Below are 25,125 nucleotides of genomic sequence, written 5' to 3'. Positions count from 1 at the left end.
GTCGTTGTTGCAGAGATATGTGGCGCCTATGGTTCCTTCCGTTGACCCTCCTGTTCCGGTGTTGGTCGAGGGAAAATTGGAGTATGTGGTGGAGAAGATTTTAGATTCTCGTATCTCGAGACGGAAACTTCAGTATCTGGTCAAATGGAAGGGCTATGGTCAGGAAGATAATTCCTGGGTTCTTGCCTCCGATGTCCATGCTGCCGATTTGGTTTGTGCCTTTCATTTGGCTCGTCCTAATCGGCCGGGGGGTTCTGGTGAGGGTTCAGTGACCCCTCCTCAAGAGGGGGGTACTGTTGTGAACTCTGTTCTCGAGCTCCCTCCTGTGGTCAGGAATGGTATTTCTGTGAGTTCTGTCCGTGGGTTCCCTCTGGTGGCTGAAAGTGGAGCTGCTGGTCTGGAGGTGGCTTCCTCAGCTGCATCGTTTAGGACTGGGCTGGTTCCCCTATTTAACTCTGCTCAGATCGTTACCTGATGCCAGTTGTCAATGTATCTGTACTGGTTCAGATCTCACTTGGATCTCCTGATGACCTGTCTACTTCAGCAGAAGCTAAGTCCCTGTTAAGCTCATTTGTTGTTCATTTGTGTGCTGAATATATTTCTGAGTACCTGCTAAGTTTTGTCCAGCTGACTATCATGATATTGTCTCGCTAGCTGGAAGCTCTGGGTTGCAGAGTGGCACCTACCGCGCCGTGAGTCGGCGCGGGGGGTTTCTTGCTTACTCTGCGTGGCTTTTTGTAGTTTTTTGTGCTGACCGCAAAGATCCCTTTATCTATCTTCTGTCTATTTAGTAAGTCGGGCCTCCTTTTCTGAAACCTGTCTCATTCCTATGTTTGTGCCTTCCTCTTAACTCACAGTCAATATATGTGGGGGGCTGCTCTTTTCCTTTGGGGAATTTCTCTGAGGCAAGGTGAGGCTATATTTCTCTTTAGGGGTAGTTACCTCTTAGGCTGTGAAGAGTCGTCTAGGCAGAGTCAGGTACGATCCACGGCTAATTCTAGTGTGTGTGATAATAGATTAGGGCTGCGGTCAGCAGAGCTCCCACTTCCCAGAGCTCGCTCTATTTTTCAGTTTTGACTATCAGGTCATTCCAGGTGCTCCTAACCACTAGGTCCAGCCATAACACCTTATGCCACTTTCTCATGATGCCATCTATTTTGTGAAATACACCATTCCCTTCTGCAGCAAAACAACCCCACAACATGTTGGTGCCACCCCTGTGTTTCACAGTTGGGATGGTTTTCTTAGTCTTCCAAGCTTCTCCCTTTTTCCTCCAAACATAACGATGGTCGTTATGCTTAAAAAGTTCAAGTTTAGTTTCAGACCACAAGACATGTCTCCAAACATTAAGATCTGTGTTTCTATGTGCATTTTCACACATTAATCTGGCTTTTTATGTTTCTTTTGGAGTAATGGCTTCTTCCTGGTAGAGTGGCCTTTCCGCCCATGTTGATACAGTACTCACTTCACTGTAGATATTGACTCAATCTTACCAGCTTCCACCATCATCTTCACAAGGTGTTTTGCTTTTGTCTTTGGGTTGATATGCACATGCAGGTTCATCTCTGGGACACAGAACCTGTCTCCTTCCTGAGTGGTATGATGTCTGGACATTCCCACCTTGTTTGAGTATAATTGTTTGTACAGATGAATGAGGCAACTTTAGGTATCTTGAAATTGTAGCCAAGGATGAGCCAGAATTGTGGAAGTCCACAATTATCTTCCTCATATCTTGGCTAATTTCTTGAGACTTTCCCATGATACAACACAAAGAAACAGTGTGTTTCAGGTGTGCATTAACCCCTTCATGACCTTGGGATTTTCCGTTTTTCCGTGTTCGTTTTTCACTCCCCTCCTTCCCAGAGCCATAACTTTTTTATTTTTCTGTCAATTTGGCCATGTGAGGGCTTATTTTTTGTGGGACGAGTTGTACTTTTGAACGACATCATTGGTTTTACCATGTCATGTACTAGAAAACGGGAAAAAAAAATTCCAAGTGCGGTGAAATTGCAAAAAAAGTGCAGTCCCACACTTGTTTTTTGTTTGGCTTTTTTGCTAGGTTCACTAAATGCTTAAACTGACCTGCCATTATGATTCTCCAGGTCACTACAAGTTCAAAGACACCTAACATGACTAGGTTATTTTTTATCTAAGTGGTGAAAAAAAATTCCAAAGTTTGCTAAAAAAAAAAAAATTGTGCCATTTTCCGATACTCGTAGCGTCTCCATTTTTCATGATCTGGGGTCGTTTGAGGGCTTATTTTTTGCATGCTGAGCTGGCATTTTTATTGATACCATTTCAGTGCAAATACGTTCTTTTGATCGCCCGTTATTGCATTTTAATGCAATGTCGCGGCGACCAAAAAACGTAATTCTGGCGTTTCAAATTTTTTTCTCACTACGCCGTTTAGCGATCAGGTTAATGCTTTTTTTCATATATCGGGCAATTCTGAACACGGCGATGCCAAATATGTTTAGGTTTGATTTTTTTTTTATTGATTTATTTTGATTGGGGCGAAAGGGTGGTGACTCAAACTTTTATATTTTTTTATTTTTTCACATTTTTTTACTTTTTTTTTTTACTTTTGCCATGCTTCAATAGCTTCCATGGGAGGCTAGAAGCTGGCACAACGCGATCGGCTCTGCTACATAGCAGCGATCTGATGTTCTCTGCTATGTTGCAGAAATGCAGGTGTGCTATGAGCGCCGACCACAGGGTGGCGCTCACAGCTACCGTGGATCAGTAACCATAGAGGTCTCAAGGATCTCTATGGTTACAATGTACAAGCATCGCCGACCTCCGATCATGTGACGGGGGTTGGAGATGCGCTCATTTCCGGCCACCTGGCCTGAAGCGCCGGTTACATGCCTCTGTCTGCATTTGACAGCGGCATTTAACTAGTTAATAGCCGCGGGTGGATCGCGATTCTGCCCGCGCCTATTACGGGCACATGTCAGCTGTTCAAAACAGCTGACATGTCCCGGCTTTGATGCAGGCTCACCGCCGGAGCCCGCATCAAAGCGGGGCTTCTGACCTCGGACGTACTATCCCATCCGAGGTCAGAAAAGGGTTAAAATACAATCACAGGTGTGTCTCTAATTAACTGAGATGTTGCCAAAAAAACTATCAGAAGCTTCCAAACACATGACATCATATGGGCAGTCCAAAATTGTTTAGAGGCATAGTAATCTTAGTGTATGTAAACTTCTGACCTTGCAGTAATGACAAAAAAGATCCTTAAAACATTCTCCCTCTCTCATTATTCTGGCATTTGGCAAACATTAATACTTATGGTAATCATAATTGACCTAAAACAGGAAAGGTTTATTTTGATTTCATGTCACATATTGAGAAAAATATGCATATGTGTCTTTTATATAGTGTATGTAAACTTCTGGTTTCAACTGTAGGTGCCTCAAACTCCATTTAAATCTGAATTGGTCCCTAAAGAAACAGGTTTTGTAAATTTCTTGAAAAAAATAGAAATTGCTGATAAACATTTAACTTTTCTAGCTTCCTAGCAAAAAAAGAATTATGTTTCAAATATGATGCAGATGTAAAGTAGACATATGGGAAATTTTATTATTAATTATTTTGTACAGCAAGACTAACTGGTTTAAGGATATAAAAATCTAAAGATTGAACATTGCTAATTTTTCAAAAATTTGGCCAAAATTCTGATATTTTCAAAAATGGGTTTAAACTCAAAATTTGCTCTGTCTTTAAGAGGTTAAGGTTGTGTACACACATAAAAGGGTGTTAGGTGTCGAGTTCCCGCCGCTGCACAGGGGGGATCATGAACCACCTCCACTGCAGTCTCTCATTCTCCTACAGCCGCAGTCGAGCCTGCTCAGCAGAGATGTCGGTCCCAGCGCCTGGCTCAGGCAGATACTGTGCGTTTTTTACTGCTACCGTTCCAGGTTCAGCCATTATAACCAGCACTGATCAGTGGCCAGCAGGTGCTCCTGGGACTAAGTCCTGCTTTTCTTCTTCTGAGCATGCCCAAGGGAAGACCTCTCATTGGAGGTCGGGGGTCACATGTTCAGGTCCTGTGGCAGCTCCTATTGGACCACTAGGAAGGTCCTAGAAACCTCCAGCTATAAAAGGTTCGCATGGCCGCACGGCCATGCGCTAGTATAAACCTGTTATCGTGTGTGTGGATAAATGCCTGTTCTGGTGAATGCTCTTTAATCATTCCCATTCCTAATGATGTTGAATGCCCACGAATGTTGGAGCTATCTAGCACCTGAAAGTGCTATCCTAAACACTGGAGCACAATCCTTACTGCGTCAAGCCAGTGGCGTCCGCCAGAGCGGCGCTGTACATACTCTGTGCGGTAATCTTTTATTAGTCCTGACAACCGGTCAGTGTAGGGTGGGAACTCCCACTTGATCTCAGCATCTGACTCAGGGCGTCCTCAGGCGCGGGCTCAAAAGCCAACGAGGGCCAGAGCAAGATCAATCATCAACATAAAGGGGGTGAATTTCAGGGATCCTGCTAGCGTCCATCTGCTGCACCCTGTAACTGCTAACAGGGCGCTGTGTTTCCTTTGCTTCCCGGCGACTCTGTGAAGCAACAGAACTTGCATCAGTTCATACAGGGTGACAGAGCCTGTGTTTATTCTGGCATAGTACTGCCATATAGTGCCACCATTACCTAGCATCAGAAACCATCTCTGCACGGTGGACCCCGGGCTGCGAACGCACCTTATTACCATCTCTATATTTATTCGGTGCGTTCCGCCAGCTCTAACAAAGGGGTTGTCCACTTTTATTGAACTAAATGTTTGACCACGATAAAATAGAAAACCTATATTCATCTCCTGTGCCGGCACAGCCCCCGCAGTGTTCGCAGTCGCTTTCCCCGAGGCTTTTGTGACTCTGGCACCCAATCAGCGCTGGCATGACTGTCACCGCCTACATACAGATTGAACATGAAGAGGTAGTCAGTGATCAGCTGCAGCTAGGACTTCCTCTTCAGTGATATCAGCACTGATTGGGTGTCTGGGTCACATGTCACAGCAGTGCACTAAAGCCCCAGGGGGAGTGAGTGTCGACACCACGGGAAAGGCACCGGCATAGGAGGTGAGTATAGACTTTTTCATTTTATCGGGGCCAAACATTTAGTTCAAGAAGGGGTTGTCCTAGTAGTGGACAACGCCTTTAAGCATTTGCTGCAGAAATTTCTACACCATCTTTGCATCTCTTTGCAGGAAAATCGCAGAGTAAAAGGAGCATGTTTTTGCCACATTTTTGACAAATGGGGTGTTTCACAGATTTTTCTTGAAGATTTTTCCCTAATAAATATGAAATCTGCAATGCTGAAGAATTGACTTGCTAAAGATTTAAATCTTCTTCAAGTCTGCAAGTAAAAAAATAAGCAATTTGTGCATGAGACTTCAGGAATCCCATTCACTTTTTTGGAATTAGGAAATAGTTCAGGCTTTGTGACAAAACTGTGCAGAAAAGATGTGACAAAAATGCAACTTGTGCACATACCCTTAGCTTTAACTGTGAGAAAATAAATATGGAAATCATAGTTAGTTTGTTGCATATTAACTTACAAATCTATATAAATAAGAGGCATCATGATTACTCGCTAATCCCGCCCCCTGCACAGTAGCTCTGCCCCCCACAAATCACCACACATAATCATGCCCCCACCCCATTACCACACACAATCCTGCCCCCACCCCATTACCACACATAATCCGGCCCCCCCACCACATTACCACACATAATCCTGCCCCTCTCCACATCACCACACATAATCTTGCCCCCCCACCACAGATAATCCCGCCCCCTGCACAGTAGCTCCGCCCCCACATTACCTCACAAAATCCCGCCCCCCACCACATTACCACACATAATCCCGCCACCCCACCACATTACCACACATAATCCCACCCCCCATGACATTACCACACATAATCCCGCACTGTTGTGAACTCTATTTTTGGGCTCCCTCTAGTGGTCACAAGCGGTACTGTGTAGTGTTGTCTTTCTGCAGGTTGGCTTCATCACCTGGTTCATTATCCTTGGTTGGTTTCCTATTTAGCTCACCTGGATACTCAGTTCCTTGCCTGCTATCAATGTATTCAGTGCTCTTCAGATTCCTGGTGACTACCTTGCTCCCAGTCTCTCCAAGACAAGCTAAGTTTTTGTTTGTTCAGTTTCTGATTATCAGCGTTCATCATGTTTTTTTGTCCAGCTTGTTAAAATGTGATTTCTTACTTGCTGGTTGCTCTAGGGGACTGAGTTTCTCCCCTCACACCGTTAGTTGGTGTGGGGGTTCTTGAAATCTCAGTGTGGATATTTTGTAAGGGTTTTTTACTGACCGCATAGACCCCTTTTCTCTTTTCTGCTATCTAGAATTAGTGGGCTTCTTTTGCTGAATCTGCTTTCACCCCTGTGTATGTGCCTTCCTCTTACCTCACTGTTATTATCTGTTGGGGGCTTCTATATCTTTTGGGGATTATTTCTCTGGAGGCAAGAGAGGTCTTTCTTTCTCTCTAGGGGTAGTTAGTTCCTCAGGCTGGCTCGAGACGTCTAGGATTTTAGACACGTTCACCGGCTGCCTCTAGTGTGGTTGGATAGGTTCAGTTTTGCGGTCAGTCCAGTTTTCCACCTCCCTAGAGCTTGTCCTATGTTTAGTCACCTTGCTGGAGTAATTTGTGATCCTCAACCACTAAGGATCATAACAGTATAGCAGGCCAAAAAGTGTTTTATGCATCGCAGAAGTGGGATTAAAAGAAGACCTGAGTACATTTTTTTTTTTTTCTTGCTGCAGTCTGTCTAGCTTCTTTCATCCCCTTGAACTCTGAGTGGTTTTGAGCTCAGCTGCAGACATGGATGTTCAGACTCTGACTTCTAGTGTGGATCATCTTGCTGCACGGGTGCAAAGTATTCAGGATTTTGTTATTCATAGCCCTATGTCAGAACCAAAGATACCCATTCCTGAGTTGTTTTCTGGAGATAGATCTAGGTTTCAGAATTTTAAGAATAATTGTAAGTTATTTCTATCTCTGAGACCTCGTTCCTCTGGTGATTCCGCTCAGCAAGTAAGAATTGTTATCTCCTTGTTGTGTGGCGACCCGCAGGATTGGGCTTCCTCTCTGGCGCCAGGAGATCCTGCACTGCTTAATGTGGATGCGTTTTTTCTGGCTCTTGGATTGCTTTATGAGGAGCCTAATCTTGAGAATCAGGCAGAAAAAGCGTTGCTGGCCCTCTCTCAAGGGCAGGATGAAGCAGGTCAGGATGGTGTTTCAGGTCCTGCGTGCTAATGCTTTATTTGTGAAGGGCTCAAAATGCCTCTTCGGAGTACAGAAGGTCTCCTTTTTGGGTTTTATTTTTTCTCCTTCTACTGTGGAGATGGACCCAGTCAAGGTCCAGGCTATTCATGACTGGACTCAGCCCACGTCTGTTAAGAGTCTTCAGAAGTTCTTGGGTTTTGCTAATTTTTACCGTCGTTTCATCGCTAATTTTTCTAGTGTGGTTAAACCTTTGACGGATTTGACCAAGAAGGGCTCTGATGTGACTAATTGGTCTCCTGCGGCCGTGGAGGCCTTTCGGGACCTTAAGCACCGGTTTTCTTCAGCTCCAGTCTTATGTCAGCCAGATGTCTCTCTCCCCTTCCAGGTCGCGATTGATGCTTCCGAGATTGGAGCAGGGGCTGTTTTGTCGCAGAGAAGCTCTGAGGGCTCTGTGATGAAGCCGTGTGCTTTCTTTTCAAGAAAGTTTTCGCCTGCCGAGCGAAATTATGATGTTGGTAATCGAGAGTTGTTGGCTATGAAGTGGGCATTTGAGGAGTGGCGACATTGGCTCGAAGGAGCTAAACATCGTGTGGTGGTCCTGACTGATCACAAAAATCTGATTTACCTCGAGTCTGCCAAGCGCCTGAATCCTAGACAGGCTCGTTGGTCGTTGTTTTTTTCCCGTTTCCACTTCGTGGTCTCGTACCTGCCTGGTTCGAAGAACGTGAAAGCTGATGCACTTTCTAGGAGTTTTGTGCCTGACTCTCCGGGAGTTTCTGAGCCGGCTGGTATTCTCAGAGAGGGAGTGATTTTGTCTGCCATTTCTCCAGATTTGCGACGAGTGCTGCAGAAATTTCAGGCGGATAGACCTGACCGTTGTCCACCAGAGAGACTGTTTGTCCCGGATAGATGGACCAGCAGAGTTATTTCCGAGGTTCATTCTTCGGTGTTGGCGGGTCATCCTGGGATTTTTGGTACCAGAGATTTGGTGGCTAGGTCCTTCTGGTGGCCTTCCTTGTCACGGGATGTGCGTTACTTTGTGCAGTCTTGTGGGATTTGTGCTCGGGCTAAGCCTTGCTGTTCTCGTGCAAGCGGTTTTCTTTTGCCTTTGCCTGTCCCGAAAAGGCCTTGGATGCACATTTCCATGGATTTTATTTTGGATCTGCCAGTATCTCAGAAAATGTCTGTCATCTGGGTGGTGTGTGATCATTTTTCCAAGATGGTCCATTTAGTGCCCTTGCCTAAGCTGCCTTCCTCCTCCGATTTGGTTCCTCTATTTTTTCAGAATGTGGTTCGCTTGCACGGCATTCCTGAAAATATTGTGTCTGATAGAGGATCCCAGTTTGTGTCCAGGTTTTGGCGAACTTTTTGTGCTAAGATGGGCATTGATTTGTCTTTTTCGTCGGCCTTCCATCCTCAGACTAATGGCCAAATCGAGCGAACTAATCAGACGTTGGAGACTTATTTGAGATGTTTTGTTTCTGCTGATCAGGATGATTGGGTGACTTTTTTGCCATTGGCCGAGTTTGCCCTTAATAATCGGGCTAGTTCTGCTACCTTGGTTTCACCTTTTTTCTGCAATTCTGGTTTCCATCCTCATTTTTCCTCAGGTCAGGTTGAGTCTTCTGACTGTCCTGGGGTGGATTCTGTGGTGGATAGGTTGCAGCAGATTTGGAGCCATGTGGTGGACAATCTGAAATTGTCACAGGAGAGGGCTCAGCACTTTGCCAACCGCCGCCGCGGTGTGGGTCCCCGACTTCGTGTTGGGGATTTGGTGTGGCTGTCTTCTCGGTATGTTCCTATGAAGGTTTCATCTCCTAAGTTTAAGCCTCGCTTCATCGGTCCTTATAAGATCTTGGAAATCCTTAACCCGGTGTCTTTTCGTTTGGATCTCCCGGCATCGTTTGCCATCCATAATGTGTTCCATAGGTCTTTGTTGCGGAGGTATGTGGTACCTGTGGTTCCTTCTGTTGAGCCTCCTGCTCCGATGCTGGTCGAGGGCGAATTGGAGTACCTGGTGGAGAAGATTTTGGATTCTCGTATCTCTAGATGGAGACTTCAGTATCTGGTTAAGTGGAAGGGCTATGGTCAGGAGGATAATTCCTGGGTTGTCGCGTCTGATGTTCATGCGGCCGATTTGGTTTGTGCCTTCCACGCAGCTCGTCCTGATCGCCCTGGGGGTCTTGATGAGGGTTCGGTGACCCCTCCTCAAGGGGGGGGGTACTGTTGTGAACTCTATTTTTGGGCTCCCTCTAGTGGTCACAAGCGGTACTGTGTAGTGTTGTCTTTCTGCAGGTTGGCTTCATCACCTGGTTCGTTATCCTTGGTTGGTTTCCTATTTAGCTCACCTGGATACTCAGTTCCTTGCCTGCTATCAATGTATTCAGTGCTCTTCAGATTCCTGGTGACTACCTTGCTCCCAGTCTCTCCAAGACAAGCTAAGTTTTTGTTTGTTCAGTTTCTGATTATCAGCGTTCATCATGTTTTTTTGTCCAGCTTGTTAAAATGTGATTTCTTACTTGCTGGTTGCTCTAGGGGACTGAGTTTCTCCCCTCACACCGTTAGTTGGTGTGGGGGTTCTTGAAATCTCAGTGTGGATATTTTGTAAGGGTTTTTTACTGACCGCATAGACCCCTTTTCTATTTTCTGCTATCTAGAATTAGTGGGCCTCTTTTGCTGAATCTGCTTTCACCCCTGTGTATATGCCTTCCTCTTACCTCACTGTTATTATCTGTTGGGGGCTTCTATATCTTTTGGGGATTATTTCTCTGGAGGCAAGAGAGGTCTTTCTTTCTCTCTAGGGGTAGTTTGTTCCTCAGGCTGGCTCGAGACGTCTAGGATTTTAGACACGTTCACCGGCTGCCTCTAGTGTGGTTGGATAGGTTCAGTTTTGCGGTCAGTCCAGTTTTCCACCTCCCTAGAGCTTGTCCTATGTTTAGTCACCTTGCTGGAGTAATTTGTGATCCTCAACCACTAAGGATCATAACACCGCCCCCCCACCACATTACCACACATAATCCCGCCCCATCACATTACCACACATAATCCCCCCCACCACATCACCATAGATAATCCCGCCCCCACCACATTACCACACACAATACTGCCCCCCACCACAGATAATCCCAACCCCTGCACAGTAGCTCACACACATTACCACACATAATCCCGCCCCCCACCATATTACCACACATAATCCTGCCCCCAGCACAATACCACACATAATCCCGCCCCCCCACCACATTACCACACATAATCCCGCCCCCTTCACCACATTACCACACATAATCCCACCCCCACCACATTACCACACATAATCCCTCCCCCACCACATTACCACACATAATCCCATCCCCCACCACATTACCACACATAATCCCACCCCCCACCACATTACCTCACATAATCCCGCCCCCACCACATTTCCACACATAATCCCACCCCCCACATTACCACACACAATCCCGCCCCACCACATTACCACACATAATCCCGCCCCCCACCATATTACCACACATAATCCCGCCCCCCCACATTACAACACGAGGCTCCGCCCCCACACATTACCACACAAGGCTCCATCCACACACATTACCACACGAGGCTCCGTCCCACCACATTAGCACATGAGGCTCCGTACCCACACATTACCACACGAGGCTCAGTCCTCACACATTACCACACGAGGCTCTGTCCCCACACATTACCATACGAGGCTCCGTCCTCACACATTACCACACGAGGCTCCATCCCCACACATTACCACATGAGGCTCTGTCCCCACACATAACCATATGAGGTTCCGTCCCTCCACATTACCACATGAGGCTCCGTCCTCACACATTACCACATGAGGCTGCATCCCCACACATTACCACACGAGGCTCTGTCCCCACACATTACCACACGAATCCAGTTTGCTTTTGATTTTACACTGTGAATATAATGTCTTAGTATTATTCTGATTTTCAATTATTATTATTATTGTTATTAACTTAATTTTAAGTTAATTTACCACCTGCGTAAGCGCTATTGAATGTTGTCATTATTTACTTTAGTTTAATCACTAGCAATGAGCATGCCGAGCGTTAGCTGGCTGGAAACAGCTAGAATTAAATAAATGCCATGATTTTACAGGGAAGTAAAGGATCTCCTGGACTAAGCGGCTTCAGGGGACCCATTGGGCACCCAGGACAGATTGGTCCTCTTGGACCACAAGGACCTACAGGACCAAGAGGAGATACAGGATTAAAGGTAAGATAATTCTAATGGACTACATTTTTTTCACTGAATTACAATTTTAGGCTACGTTCACACGTTCAGTTTTTTCATCAGTTTTTTTTCCTGTCCTGTTTTGAAAAACCGCAGCTAAAATTCAGCGCTGATTTTAGCTGCGGATTTTGATCCTTTTTCTTCTGCGGATTCCACTGCGGGTTTCCAAATGCAGTTTCCTATTGGTGCTGCTGGAAACCCGCAGCGGAATCCGGAGAAAGAATTGACATGGTACTTCTTTTTTCCGCAGGCAAATCCGCGCGGATTTTCCTGGGGAAAAAAGGATCGTCGGCACAGCGGATTTTGTTTTCCATTGGGTTACATTGTACTGTAACCTACATGGAAAACGGATGCGGATCCGCAGCTGAAATTCCGCTCCGGATCCGCACCAAAAAACGCACCGTGTGAACATAGCCTTAAAGTTTCCATATCCTACAGTAGATATTCATAAGGACTTGGGTGGTGTTTACTCCAATCAAGGTTTAGCATTGTAATTTTAAAATGCCTCAAAAGTACACAAATAAAGTACAAAAAAATAAGATCTTTGGAGGAGATTTAAAGAAAAAAAACATGCCCTAAAATCACACAGAAGGCATCTAACATTAACACAGATAGAAATTCATATTTTTCTGCTCACTGATCGTCAAACGTGACAAAAATAACAATAAAAAAAGGACATGACTAAAGTGATTAAAGATTTATTCAGATTTTTCCCATCTGCATACTGTCAGTATTATAAATCAACAATTACTTTTTTTTTTGTCTACAATCAAAGAAAAACTCAGTGCGTGTCCTATTTTAGTCTGTTTTACAGGTGTGACTTAAGTTTTCTGGAGAGAGAAAAATTAATTGCACACAGAAACCATATGTGAGCAAAGCAGTTTTTACAGGTGATTTTTTAGCGGATACTAAAATCAGACATGGCCATGTAAATGTAGGCTAAGGGTGAGTGCAAAATGTGTCTTTTAGACACTGGTGTACTTTTTTAAGATGAAGCTGCTTCAGGATAATGCTATCGGTAATTTTTCTGAACCAACATGTCTGATGTCTTTTCAGACATTTTTGCTGTGAAGCCGGTGTCTTTTCCTCTATACTTTGAATTTGGCCAGGAATCACACATACGCGAGATACGGCCAAGTCTCGCAGGTGAAATCCCTCCTCTGGCTCCGGCACTCCGGAGTGGAGCGTGCCGTCGCACAGCAACACATGGCGCTGCATGCTTCGCTCCCAAGTGCCGGCACCAGAGGAGGGATTTCACCTGCAAGACTTGGCCTTATCTCGCGTATGTGCAATCCCGGCCTTAGGCCGGTTTCACACGTCAGTGGCTCCGGTACGTGAGGTGACAGTTTCCTCACGTACTGGAGACACTGACACACGTAGACCCATAAAAATCAATGCATCTGTGCAGTTGTCATTGATTTTTTGCGGACCGTGTCTCCGTGTGCCAAACACGGAGACATGTCAGTGTTCGTGGGAGTGCACGTATTACACGGACCCATTAAAGTCATTGGGTCTGTGTAAAACATGTACCACACACGGACCTTCTCCGTTTGCAGTCCGTGTGGCATGCAGGAGACAGCGCTACAGTAAGCGCTGTCCCCCCCACTGGTGCTGAATCCGCGATTCATATGTTCCCTGCAGCAGCGTTTGCTGCAGAGAAAATATGAATAATAGTGTTTAAAATAAAGATCTATGTGTCCGCCGCCCTCCCACCCCCTGTGCACCCCCCCCCCGCTGTTCTGAAAATACTCACCCGCCTCCCTCGCAGTGTTCTGTGCTGGCCGCCCCTTTTACTGTATGTGGTCACATGGGGCCGACGATTAGAGTCATGAATATGTGGCTCCACCTCCCATAGGGGTGGAGCCGCCTATTCATGACTGTAAATGAGCGGCCCCACGTGACCGCATACAGGAGAAGATGGGGCCAGACCAGGAAGGAGCGACAGCCAATGAGAGAGCGGGTGAGTATTTTCAGAACAGCGGGGGGGGGCGCACAGGGGGTGGGAAGACGGCGGACACATAGATCTTTATTTTAAACACTATTATTCATATCTTCTATGCAGCAAACGCTGCTGCACAGAAGATATGAATCGCGGCTTCAGCACGATGCAGGGTACCACACGCGTGGGTACCACACGCTCCATGTGGTACCCACTCGGCACACGGGCGGCACACGTGTGCCGCACGTATGGCCTGCGTGAGCTCACGGGCACACGGACACGGATAACTCCGGTACCGATTTTTTCCAGTACCGGAATTATCTGGACGTGTGAGACTGCCCTTACAGAGAGTGGGCAGATTGCTAGCGGAAGCCTCCTGAAGCATAAGTCACTTTTATTATCTGCTTGAGGGTTTCTGATGCAGTTAAAATACGTGATGTAAGATGGAACATGTACACAGCAATGTTGTTTTGACATTGCTGTGCATTATTTTCATTTTATGGGGCACTTTTGCAGCACTTTTTTTTTCCAGCTGAATCCACCTAAAGCATATGCCTTCTGCACATACCCTAATAAATCACTTTTCCATCATTATTATAATATTTTTTAATATGTAAAACCCACTTATAGCAAGTATAGCTCACCTAATTAATTTGAAATAAAACTTTTCAACCAACAACTCAAACTTCAATTGCAATTTGCAGTAATATTAATGTTTCAAATTAAAAAAGGGGAGCCACAAATAAAATATGAATTAATCATCTACAATATAATTTTATTTTAATTACAAAAGAGACTATAATGCAGCTTCACATCTATTAAAAACCTCTATTAATATACCGTATTTAAGGCTGATGAGCAGCTTTAAAACGAGAATCACTCTGAAATTACTAATTATAATTCAAAATGAATACAAGCAAACTATTGCTAGATTCTTCCTTTAAATGTTGATGTAAATAAGCACTAATTACCATATGAAGTATGAATAATGGATACAATTATTGATAATAAAGGATTTTGGACATTAAGTCGCTTACCTTCTTTTTTTCAAAGACCATACAAAACATCATTCAAACTGACAGCTATATGGCATGTTCACATGAATTTTCTTGCACATATCTTTGTGTGAAAAATAACTGTCTGTGCCCCCGCAAAGTGATAATGCTCCACAACTGTATAGTACTCCCACAAATAAACAGTCTCTTCTGCAACTCCACAAATTTGTAGTGCCCAACTCTAATAGTGCCCTATTAACATTAACAATATTCGTTTGTGACAACATTTGTGCCCTATTATGGCTGTAGTTCGATCAGTTTGACGCAGGCAACATAATTCATTAGCCTTCACCTAATGTATCTGGTGGCTTACTAGAGTGACTGGCAGAGTAGGTGAGCGTGCGGCTTCTGCTCCACCAAACTGTACAATTATAGCTATGTATTTTACATAGCGGCACAATTTATGGAATCCTTTGGCATCTGTAATAATTAGAAAAACAGAATGGACAGGTTACACTTCAACTTGCAGAAATTATTGTTATTTTTGTGGCGTCTATGAACTGCTTATTTCATTTTTTTCTGTTGGAAAAAAAATACAGTACATACTTCATCCAACTCAGTGTGCATTTTTGTGGGGGCCAAGAAGAGCAAAATGTGTGTTGATAGCAAGGGCATTAGAATAGTAGAGTAGCAGCTTAAGCCTCTGATGGAACAAGCAGATTTCAGACTTTCTCATACTCCTAAAAATCAATGCAGCTCTGATGAAATTGTCATTACCAGGTAAGAAGTGCTCATTTATACTGAAATGTATATAACTAGTAAGACTGCAACTTGTAATCAGTTTTATAAGGGAACGATACATTTAAGTGACTTTTCAGAATAAACTGTACATGAGGAATAAAAACTAGTTTTAGCCATTATATAACTTGTATCCCGCTTTTTCAACAGTTTTTCCCTCTGCAGGCTCAATTTCTAATTTGCAATTGACTCTGAGCTAGTGGGTTGAAACTAGATGCATTGATGTCTCATATTAACTAAACTAAACACACAGAAAGGGATTCCTGCTATATTTCCAGTTGATAGCAGGGAAGCAGCAGTGGTTTGGAAGAAATTATACAGCAGTGGTGATCAGAGTAGCTGTGAATGTGGGATAATCTAGTCGAATTAGAATAATTTGTTTCTCTGCCTCTCACTCTGATCCTCTCTCTGCTCCTATCTCCTCCTCCACTTTCCCCTCTCTATAGACTTCAGTATGACAATTCACTGTGTCAAAGCAAGATGGACTGCCAGCAAAGAACTGTTTTTCAAGGGAATCTGTCACCTCAAATTGGCGGGATATGTAAATGCCTTTTTTCCGATCTGATGGGCGGCGTTTCGTCTTCATTTCTTCACCCTATCCGTCCCTGTTGTCTGCAATATGTTCGAGAATTAGAGTACTTGTCCTCCATAGTTCGCGCGTGCGCAATGCAATCTTCGCTCGCCACGCGCAGTATGCTTTGCCCAACTGCGGGCAAAGCCGAAAAGCATTACTGCGCATGCACCGGCGCACTATGTCCGGAAGTATTTCCGGACATAGTATTTATAAAATTGGATATTGCAGCGTTGAAAGGGACCCCAACTAAAAGAGCCACCTTGACAGAATACACCATTAGTGCTGCACAAGGTGGCTCTTCTAGTTAAAAATGCCTGGGGGGTGACAGGTTCCCTTTAAAGAAGACTTTTCAAAAGTCTCATTATCAAGACAGACAGCAGTGTAATGACAAATAACAGTGCTACGCAAAGCTGATAGCATGGGGTCCTCAAGTCACAGTTGGTAGTATTACAGCTTTACCTGTTCCTCTCCCTTCCCAACATCCTTTACTCATGGTCATTAGATACGATATGATACACTTTATTGATCCTGGGGGGAAATTACAGTATTACAGCAGCAATACAAACAGCAGTACATAAACTATTTGGACACAAATCTTGCACAGGTGTACCAACATTACATAACAAATAAATGTGGGTGGTTCAGGTATATAAATCACTGTTAATTGACATTAGTACACCTGCAATCAGTCATTATTATCTACCACCCTTAGGAAATTATTATACATCCCCATAGCAGTAGGTTCAAACGATTTCCTGAATTTCTCCTTCTTACACCTTAGTAGGATTAGACGGCTGCTGAATGTGCTCTTCTGCTTCAAGAACAGCTCGTATAGTGGGTGATGCTTCTTTTCAAAAGATAGGGGCAGTTAGTCTATTTGCTGCTAATGGACTTTTGGTTGTCATGTAAGAACAGAAAGTAGGAATAACCAAATTCATGAGTGTGAAAAAGGCAAGACGTCATTTTTATAATACAGGTCAGAACAAAAATAAAATATACCCAACATTTAAAAAAGTATATTTACCATAATTAACTGCTTTAAAGAGTAGGTTATTTGGTGATGACATATTCCCATTAAGCTGTCACAGGCAGCTATGTAGTATTATTTTCTACAATGCAGTATACATTTTAATTGAATTGTCTAATAATTGAAATTAACCCTTTCTTTTTAAACCAGGGTGAGAAAGGAAAAAGCGGAAAATCTTTGCCGTGTCCAAGAGCAAATTTAGGAATACCAGGAGTAAAGGGTGAAATGGTGAGGGAAGTGTAAATGATTTTTATATTTTGACAATGTTTTTAATAACTGCATTGTTGCAAAGACCTTTTGCTTTATTACCTTCTGGACAGAAGTCTATCCAGATATCTAAATGTTTGTAATAAACCTGGCGTTCTATTCTTGATCCCTGGGACCACTGCTATGTGTCACGCCGTAAACGGCGATATAGGGGCAGGACGGTGTACTGGGACCCGCACCTGATCCTGCCACAATAATGGGAACCTGGCTTTCCCGTATCTCAGGGGTACCTATGATGGTTAGGAGGCCTGAACCGCCAGCGTATCCCTGTATCCTGAGTTGGCCCTATCAGGGGCCCCCTCTCCCCCCAAAGGAGGTGGACTGCACCAGTGTAACTATACAACAAACAACAGGGTAAACAGACGAGGTAACTAAAAGTCTCAAACTCACCAAATGCTCACACAACCACAGAGGAAACACAGAGAAGGGAAGAGAAGGAATAAACTAGGAAGGAAAACAGGTTTTACATGCAACCAAAACAGCAGACACCAATCTCTGTAAATAAACCTCCAACACTACGCTCCTTCAACCTCCAAGCCAGGCAGTAGAACTGATCACTGACAATTAGTGTTGAGCGATACCGTCCGATACTTGAAAGTATCGGTATCGGAAAGTATCGGCCGATACCGGCAAAGTATCGGATCTAATCCGATACCGATACCCGATAGCAATACAAGTCAATGGGACACCAAGTATCGGACGGTATCCTGTATGGTTCCCAGGGTCTAAAGGAGAGGAAACTCTCCTTCAGGCCCTGGATCCATATCAATGTGTAAAAGAAAGAATTAAAATTAAAAATAGGGATATACTCACCCTCCGACGCAGCCTGGACTTTACCGCCGTAACCGGGAGCCGTTGTACCTAAAAATGCACGCTTGAAGGGCCTTAGAAGACGTCCGCAGCTTCTGATTGGTCGCGTAGCGGTCGCGTGACCGCTACGTGACCAATCTCAAAGCAGTGACATCACCTAAGGTCTTTCAAGCGCTTGAAAGACCTTAGGTGACGTCACTGCTTTGTGATTGGTCCGTAGCGGTCACGCGACCGCTACGGACCAATCAGAGCGCCGTGACGTCATCTAAGGCCCTTCAAGCGCGCATTTTTAGGTACAACGGCTCCCGGTTACGGCGGTAAAGTCCAGGCTGCGTCGGAGAGGTGAGTATATCCCTATTTTTTATTTTAATTCTTTCTTTTACACATTGATATTAATCCTGATACCGATTCCCGATACCACAAAAGTATCGGATCTCGGTATCGGAATTCCGATACCCGCAAGTATCGGCCGATACCCGATACTTGCGGTATCGGAATGCTCAACACTACTGACAATAGCTGAAGTCAGGACTGGGTCTATATAGAGGATCAGATTACAAGATCCACTTCAGCTGAGAGACCCAGCTCTCAGCAACACAGCAATAAGGTTAACTCCTGCATTGCTGGCACAAAGCAGCCAGGTCAGAATACAGGTGAAGAGCTTCTGTTCACTGTGTGTGAACGAGGCTCAGAGCGCTGCAGTTCTCTGGAACCTCTCTGTCGCTGAAGCCCTGTGACACTATGAGGACGGATACTAGGCATTTACTATGGAGCACTATACTAAATGATATATACAGCTCTGGCAAAAATTAAGAGGCCACTGCAAAATGTTCAGTTTGTCTGATTTTTCTCTTTATAGGTATATTTTTGAGTAAAATGTAAATTGTTCTTTTATTCTATAAACTTCTGACAACATGTCTCCGAATTTCCAAGCAATAAATTTTGTATTTTTTATTCTGACAAAGAAAAATGGTCAAAATAAAAAAAAACCCAGTGCTTTCAGACCTCAAATAATGCAAAGAATACACGTTCATAATCATTTAGAAACAACAATACTAATGTTATAACTCAGGAAGAGTTCAGAAACCAATATTTTGTGGAATAACCATGATTGTTAATCACAGCTTTCATGCGTCTTGGCATGCTTTCCACCAGTCTTTCACACTGCTTCTGGCACAAAAATGTAAGCAGTTCTTCTTTGTTTGATGGCGTGTGACTATCCATCTTCCTCTTGATTACATTCCAGAGGTTTTCAATGGGGTTCAGGTCTGGAGATTGGGCTGCCCATGACAGGCTTTTCATGTGGTGGTCTCTTTTGCCAGAGCTGTATATACTCATAATAATAAACTTACTGTATGGATGTGCACAAGAAAGCAAAGCTTATTATTATTATTATTATTATTATTCTGAGATAATGGTCAGCTAAACAGCTGAGAGTTGACCTGAAAGTTTATGTGTTTTCAACAGGGAGAGAGTAAAGATATAGAGGACAGTTCGCTTAGCTAATAAACCAAGCCAGCCCCCTTATAGCATGTCAGTCATACACAGAGTGGAAGGAAGGTCTTTGCTAGTGTTAGAACAAAATTGTAACAAAAGGGGTTCTTAAATAGGCGGATTCACGTAGTTTGAAAAAATAAATTATATTGGCAGATTCATTTATTTTGCATTAAAAATGAATACATTTGTTAATAAAGTATGTCCCTACAACATTTTAGAAATTTAGCGAGCTTCCATGGGAACTCTGGCCTTGATTCACCCTTTTATCCCTATACAGTGACCCCACTTATGCAAGGTTACCTTGGTTATATCCACAGAGTGGATGCTTAATGATGGAGCAAGCTGGCAGAGACTAAATGGTTAAAAAAATATTCTACATTGCTTCAAAATAGTTACATTTTTTCAATTTCTGGAATTACCCCCATTTTTTAAAAGGAAAGTAATCCAGTAAATTAAATAAGCACTAACTAGACTGTAGCTGTTAGGTATGTGCAACGTTAAGTATTTACTGCATTTTGGTCATGCTTTTTTCCATGAAGTTTTGTCACAAAAACTGATGGATTACCTAGTACCAGCAAAGTAAATGAGATTCCCAAAGTCTCATGAACATGTTGCTTGTTTTTTTCCTTTCAGGTCTGAAGCAGTGAGGCTCTGTGCACACGATGCGGAATTTGCTGCGTTTCTGCAGCTGCGGGTCCGCAGCAGTTTCCCATGAGTTTACAGTACAATGTAAACCTATGGAAAACTGAAAACGCTGTGCCCGTGCTGCGGAAAAAACCGTGCGGAAACGCAGCAGTTTACATTCCGCAGCAAGTCAATTCATTGTGCGGAATCCACAGCAGTTTTACACCTGCTCCATAATAGAAAACCGCAGGTGTAAAACCGCAGTGGAATCCGCACAAAATCCGCGGTAAATCCACTATAAATCTGCAGGAAAAACGCAGTGTTTTTGCCCTGCGGATTTACCAAATCCACTGCGGAAAAATCCGCAGTGGACCATTCTACGTGTGCACATACCCTTACAAATCAGCAGCATGTCAATTTTTTCACCTATTTTAATGAATGGGGAAAAAAGTGTGCAAAAAATGTGTCAAAATCGCATAACAATTAGACATTTGAATGGGGGATCCGACATTACAGTGTTTGACACGCTGTCATATGCAGCGCGGCAAACTCCGTTTTTGATCGGCTGAGAAATCCTGCCCACTGATCAGAGAGCCGCGGCTCCCACGCTGTCAGAAGACAGCGGGAGCGCTCAGCTGTGATCGGAGGTGTAAACTTCACCTCCGATCACTGGTGTCAGCTGATGGGACTACTGCTCCCATCATCTGACACCTGCTAAAGCTAAGTACTGTGCCAGCAGGAGAGGCAGATGGAAGTTTTCAACTGCCGCTCCTGATTTATAAAAAAAATTATTAAAAAAAAGATGGCGTGGGTTCTCCCCTAATTTTGATAACCAGCCAGACAAAACTCACAGCTGGGGGCTGCAACCCTCTGCTGTCAGCTTCAGCAGGGCTAGTTATCAAGAATAGAGGGGTCCTCACGCTTTTTTTTTAAATTATTTAAATAAATCATTTAAAAAAACGGCGTGGTGTACCCCCCATTTTTGACAACCAGCCTTGCTAAAGCTCACAGCTGGGGGCTGGTATTTTCAGACTGGTAAGGTGCCATTGATATAGGCCCCCCAGCCTAAAAATAGCAGCCCGCAGCTGCCCAGAAAAGGTGCATCTATTAGATGCGCCAATTCTGGTGCTTTGCCCGGCTCTTTCCACTTGCCCTGTAGCGATGGCAAGCGTTGTAATGAGGAGTTAATGTCACCTTGCTATTGTAAGGTGACATTAAGCCGGCTTAGTAATGGAGAGGTGTCAATAAGACACCTATCCATTACTAATCCTATAGCAGTGAAAGGGTTAAATAAACACACACACATGCAGAAAAAAGTCTTTTAATTAAATAAAACACCACACAGTTTTGACCATCTTTTTATTGTTCTGCCATTACAAAGCTAAGCCATCGATCTTCTGTAAAAAAAATAAAAAATAAAAAAGCAAAAGTATACTCCCTGATCTATCATAGTCCGATATAAAACGAGTGTCCCACGCAGTATCTGGGGGAGATAAAGCTTACAACCGGGAGTGATGCTAATGCGACCGCTCCCGGCTGTAAGTACTGGGGAATGAATGAGACGGAGCGGGCGCAGCTCAGTAACGTCACTGAGCCTGCGCTCCCTCACAGCCTGACATGAGGTAAGCTCTGCACCGTAGGAAAATGCTGGGGAAGAGGATACCGCAGGTAATGTATCGATCTATTCTATCTATCTATTTATCTATCTATCTATCTATCTATCTATCTATCTATCTATTCTATCAATCAATCTATTCTATCAATCTATCTATCTATTCTATCTATTCATTCTACAGTATCTACAGGAAGTCGTTTTTTTTTTCTGTGTGCATCCAAAAAAACGGCAAAAACGCAGCAAAAAATGCACCAAAAGCGCACCTAAACCTGCATTTTTGGCGCAGCTTCTTTCCTGCCATGATGATCAGGTTTTGCTGCAGCAAAAACACCCTGTGTGAACTTACTTTAAAGATCATTTCATTTTCAACTTGTTAAACTGTTCACTATAAGGGTATGTGCACACGTTGCGGATCTTGCTGCGGATCTGCAGCGGTTTTGATGCGGATTTGCAGCAGTTTTTCCTGAGTTTACAGTACCATGTAAACCTATGGAAAACAAAATCCGCAGTGCACATGCTGCGGAAAAAAATGCGCGGAAACGTAGCGTTGTTTATTCCGCAGCATGTCAATTATTTGTGCGGATTCCGCAGCGGTTTACACTTGCTCCATAATAGGAATCCACAGGTGTAAAACCGCAGGTGGAATCCGCACAAAATCCGCAACAAAATTGAGGTAAATCCACGGTAATTCTGCAGGAAATCCACAGTGCCGTTTACCTGCGGATTTACCAAAATCAGTCCGGAAAAATCCACAGAGTAATCCGCAGCGTGTGCACATACCCTAACACTAATTTTGACCAAGGGTGCCCAAACTTTTACATGCCACTGTATATGAAGCACCAAGCTTAGAACAGGAGACTCAGTTGTCAGACCGGGGATACTGACCTGAGCATGGTCAGACGTATGAAACCGAGTTTACTCTTTATTTACAATTTGAGTATAACTTTTTATTGTGAGCGTCATCATCTAAACTCCCTTCTTTATGTGTTGACCTCTAGCTTTATATAGTAACTTCAGAAAATATATGCTTTTAGTACCTACAGACTTTAGCACTTTTTTTGTAGGTATACTGCTATCATGTTGCTTTTTAGGCCTTTTTGTATGGAAATATTTATTGGTGTTACAGTATTACTGCTTACATTCGCTAAAATTTACTTCCAGGGAGAAGATGGATCTCAGGGTTCTAAGGGTGACAAGGGAGACCCTGGACTTTCTGTAAGTTATATAATTCCTTTTAACATATATGTCAATTGAGCTGCATTGCAGGTTCTACAAGAATAAAGATCTCAGCCATTGTATTTACTAGAATGCGATTATTTCCAAATTATCACTAGGAATTAGGGGTGGGCATACCATTGATAAAACTTGTTCAGTTGTACAAAAATCCAGGAAGTAAGGGAGGCATTTCCACATCCAAAGAAGCATGCAGCTTCTTTTAGAGAAACCTAAAGGGGCGTTTTATGACAAACTATTGTACAGAAAAGGGCCCATATACTGTACTGCCCTTGCCTGATCTGTTGGAATGGAGGTGACTTAAAGTGTAACCATTGTTTTAATTTTTATTTCAATAATTAATAATACACAATAAGATACTTTTCAATAAATCTTATTACACTGACTTATCTTGTATTGAATTTATTGTCTGCATATGTCTCCGCTTAATTGTAAAATGCTGCAGAATATGTTGGCACTATATGAATAAAAATGATTATTATTTATTAATATTAGAGAAATCTGCTTCTTTCTACTCCGAGGCTGATCTTTCATTTTCAATATTCTCAATTTATGGGTAAAATCTGTATTCAGTTGTGGCGCCCCAGGGTCCTGGTCGTCACAGTGGTATTGCTTTCCTCCAGGGGAGAGTGATGCTACGTTTGGAGGCAAAGAAGGATAACTGCATCCAGGTATCACAAACATGCAAAACAGTTCACACTACAGGCCACCAGGGGGAGCTTCTGCTCCTATTTATTAGGTCACTCCCCACATATATATAACTGGTAGTCTGTAGGGAAAGTTAGTTAGTTGCTGGCTGAGCTCAGCTCAGTCAGTTCCAGACAGTAGTCTGAGGAGGACAGAGGGTCAACGGAGCTGTGCATGCCCTCAGAGCTGCAGCTTCCAGAAAGAGACATTCTGACGGCAGAATTGTATTGCAGCGAGCATGAAGGAAGTCGAAGCAAAGGAGAGAATACCAGAAGGAGACTAGCCCTGAACAGGCTTCCTCCTTCTGAGGTGCAGAACCCTGGTAGCCAGAACACCGAGGGAATAAGGACCTCTACTGTTGTGAAATTGGATTCTGGGCTCCCCCGGTGGCCACTTGTGGAATTGAACTTGTGTGCATCATCCCCTCTGTTCACCTGCTCCTATCAGGATGTGGGAGTCGCTATATAACCTTGCTCCTCTGTCAGTTTCTTGCCGGTCAACAATGTAATCAGAAGCCTTCTGTGCTTGTTCCTGCTACTAGACAACTCCCAGCTAAGTTGGACTTTTGTCCTTGTGTGTTTTTGCATTTTGTTCCTGTTCACAGCTGCTGTTTCGTTACTGTGTCTGGAAAGCTCTTGTGATCGGAAATTGCCACTCTGGTGTTATGAGTTAATGCTAGAGTCTTAAAGGAATTTCTGGATGGTGTTTTGATAGGGTTTTCTGCTGACCATGAAAGTATCCTTTCTGTCTTCCTGCTATCTAGAAAGCGGACCTCGATTTTGCTAAACCTATTTTCATACTACGTTTGTCATTTCATCTAAAATCACCGCCAATATATGTGGGGGCCTCTGTCTGCCTTTTGGGAAAATTTCTCTAGAGGTGAGCCAGGACTGTCTTTTCCTCTGCTAGGATTAGGTAGTTCTCCGGCTGGCGCTGGGCATCTAGGGTTAAAAAACGTAGGCATGCTACCCGGCCACTTCTAGTTGTGCGGCAGGTTTAGTTCATGGTCAGTATAGTTTCCATCTTCCAAGAGCTAGTTCTCATATATGCTGGGCTATGTTCTCTCGCCATTGAGAACCATGACAGTTTGACCGGCCCAAAAAAGGGTTAAATTACTGGCTGAGAAAGGAGAGAAAAAAGAAGTCTGCTACATTTTTTTTTTTTTTTTTTTTTTCCCCTCTAGTTCTGAGTGTGCTCTTAATTGAATCACTTGCTAGTCTGCCTATACTGCAGCCTTCCTCTCTTTCTCTCCTTCTAATCCTTGAATGGCTCTGTGTTCACCTGTTTCAAATGGATCTTCAGAGTGTAGCTACAGGTTTGAATAATCTCGCCACAAAGGTACAAAATTTGCAAGATTTTGTTGTTCATGCACCTATGTCTGAGCCTAGAATTCCTTTGCCTGAATTCTTCTCGGGGAATAGATCTCACTTTCAAAATTTTAAAAATAATTGCAAATTGTTTTTGTCCCTGAAGTCTCGCTCTGCCGGAGACCCTGCACAGCAGGTCAGGATTGTAATTTCCTTGCTCCGGGGCGA

General features: G+C 43.7%; 1 protein-coding gene across 1 annotated transcript in view; it reads left to right on the top strand.

The window, feature by feature from the left end:
- The window catches only part of LOC143774986 (uncharacterized), an 862,433-nt gene that overhangs the window by 719,802 nt on the left and 117,506 nt on the right, over positions 1-25,125 (top strand). Inside the window, exons 93-95 of the mRNA XM_077262800.1 lie at positions 11,390-11,506; positions 17,008-17,085; positions 22,832-22,885. Of these exons, the coding sequence (XP_077118915.1) occupies positions 11,390-11,506; positions 17,008-17,085; positions 22,832-22,885 (249 nt within the window). The remainder of the gene's footprint in view (positions 1-11,389; positions 11,507-17,007; positions 17,086-22,831; positions 22,886-25,125) is intronic.

Source organism: Ranitomeya variabilis, chromosome 5 (assembly GCF_051348905.1).
Source record: "Ranitomeya variabilis isolate aRanVar5 chromosome 5, aRanVar5.hap1, whole genome shotgun sequence".
NCBI classification, from domain to species: Eukaryota; Metazoa; Chordata; class Amphibia; order Anura; family Dendrobatidae; genus Ranitomeya; species Ranitomeya variabilis.
This window is presented reverse-complemented; position numbering and strand designations above follow the sequence as displayed.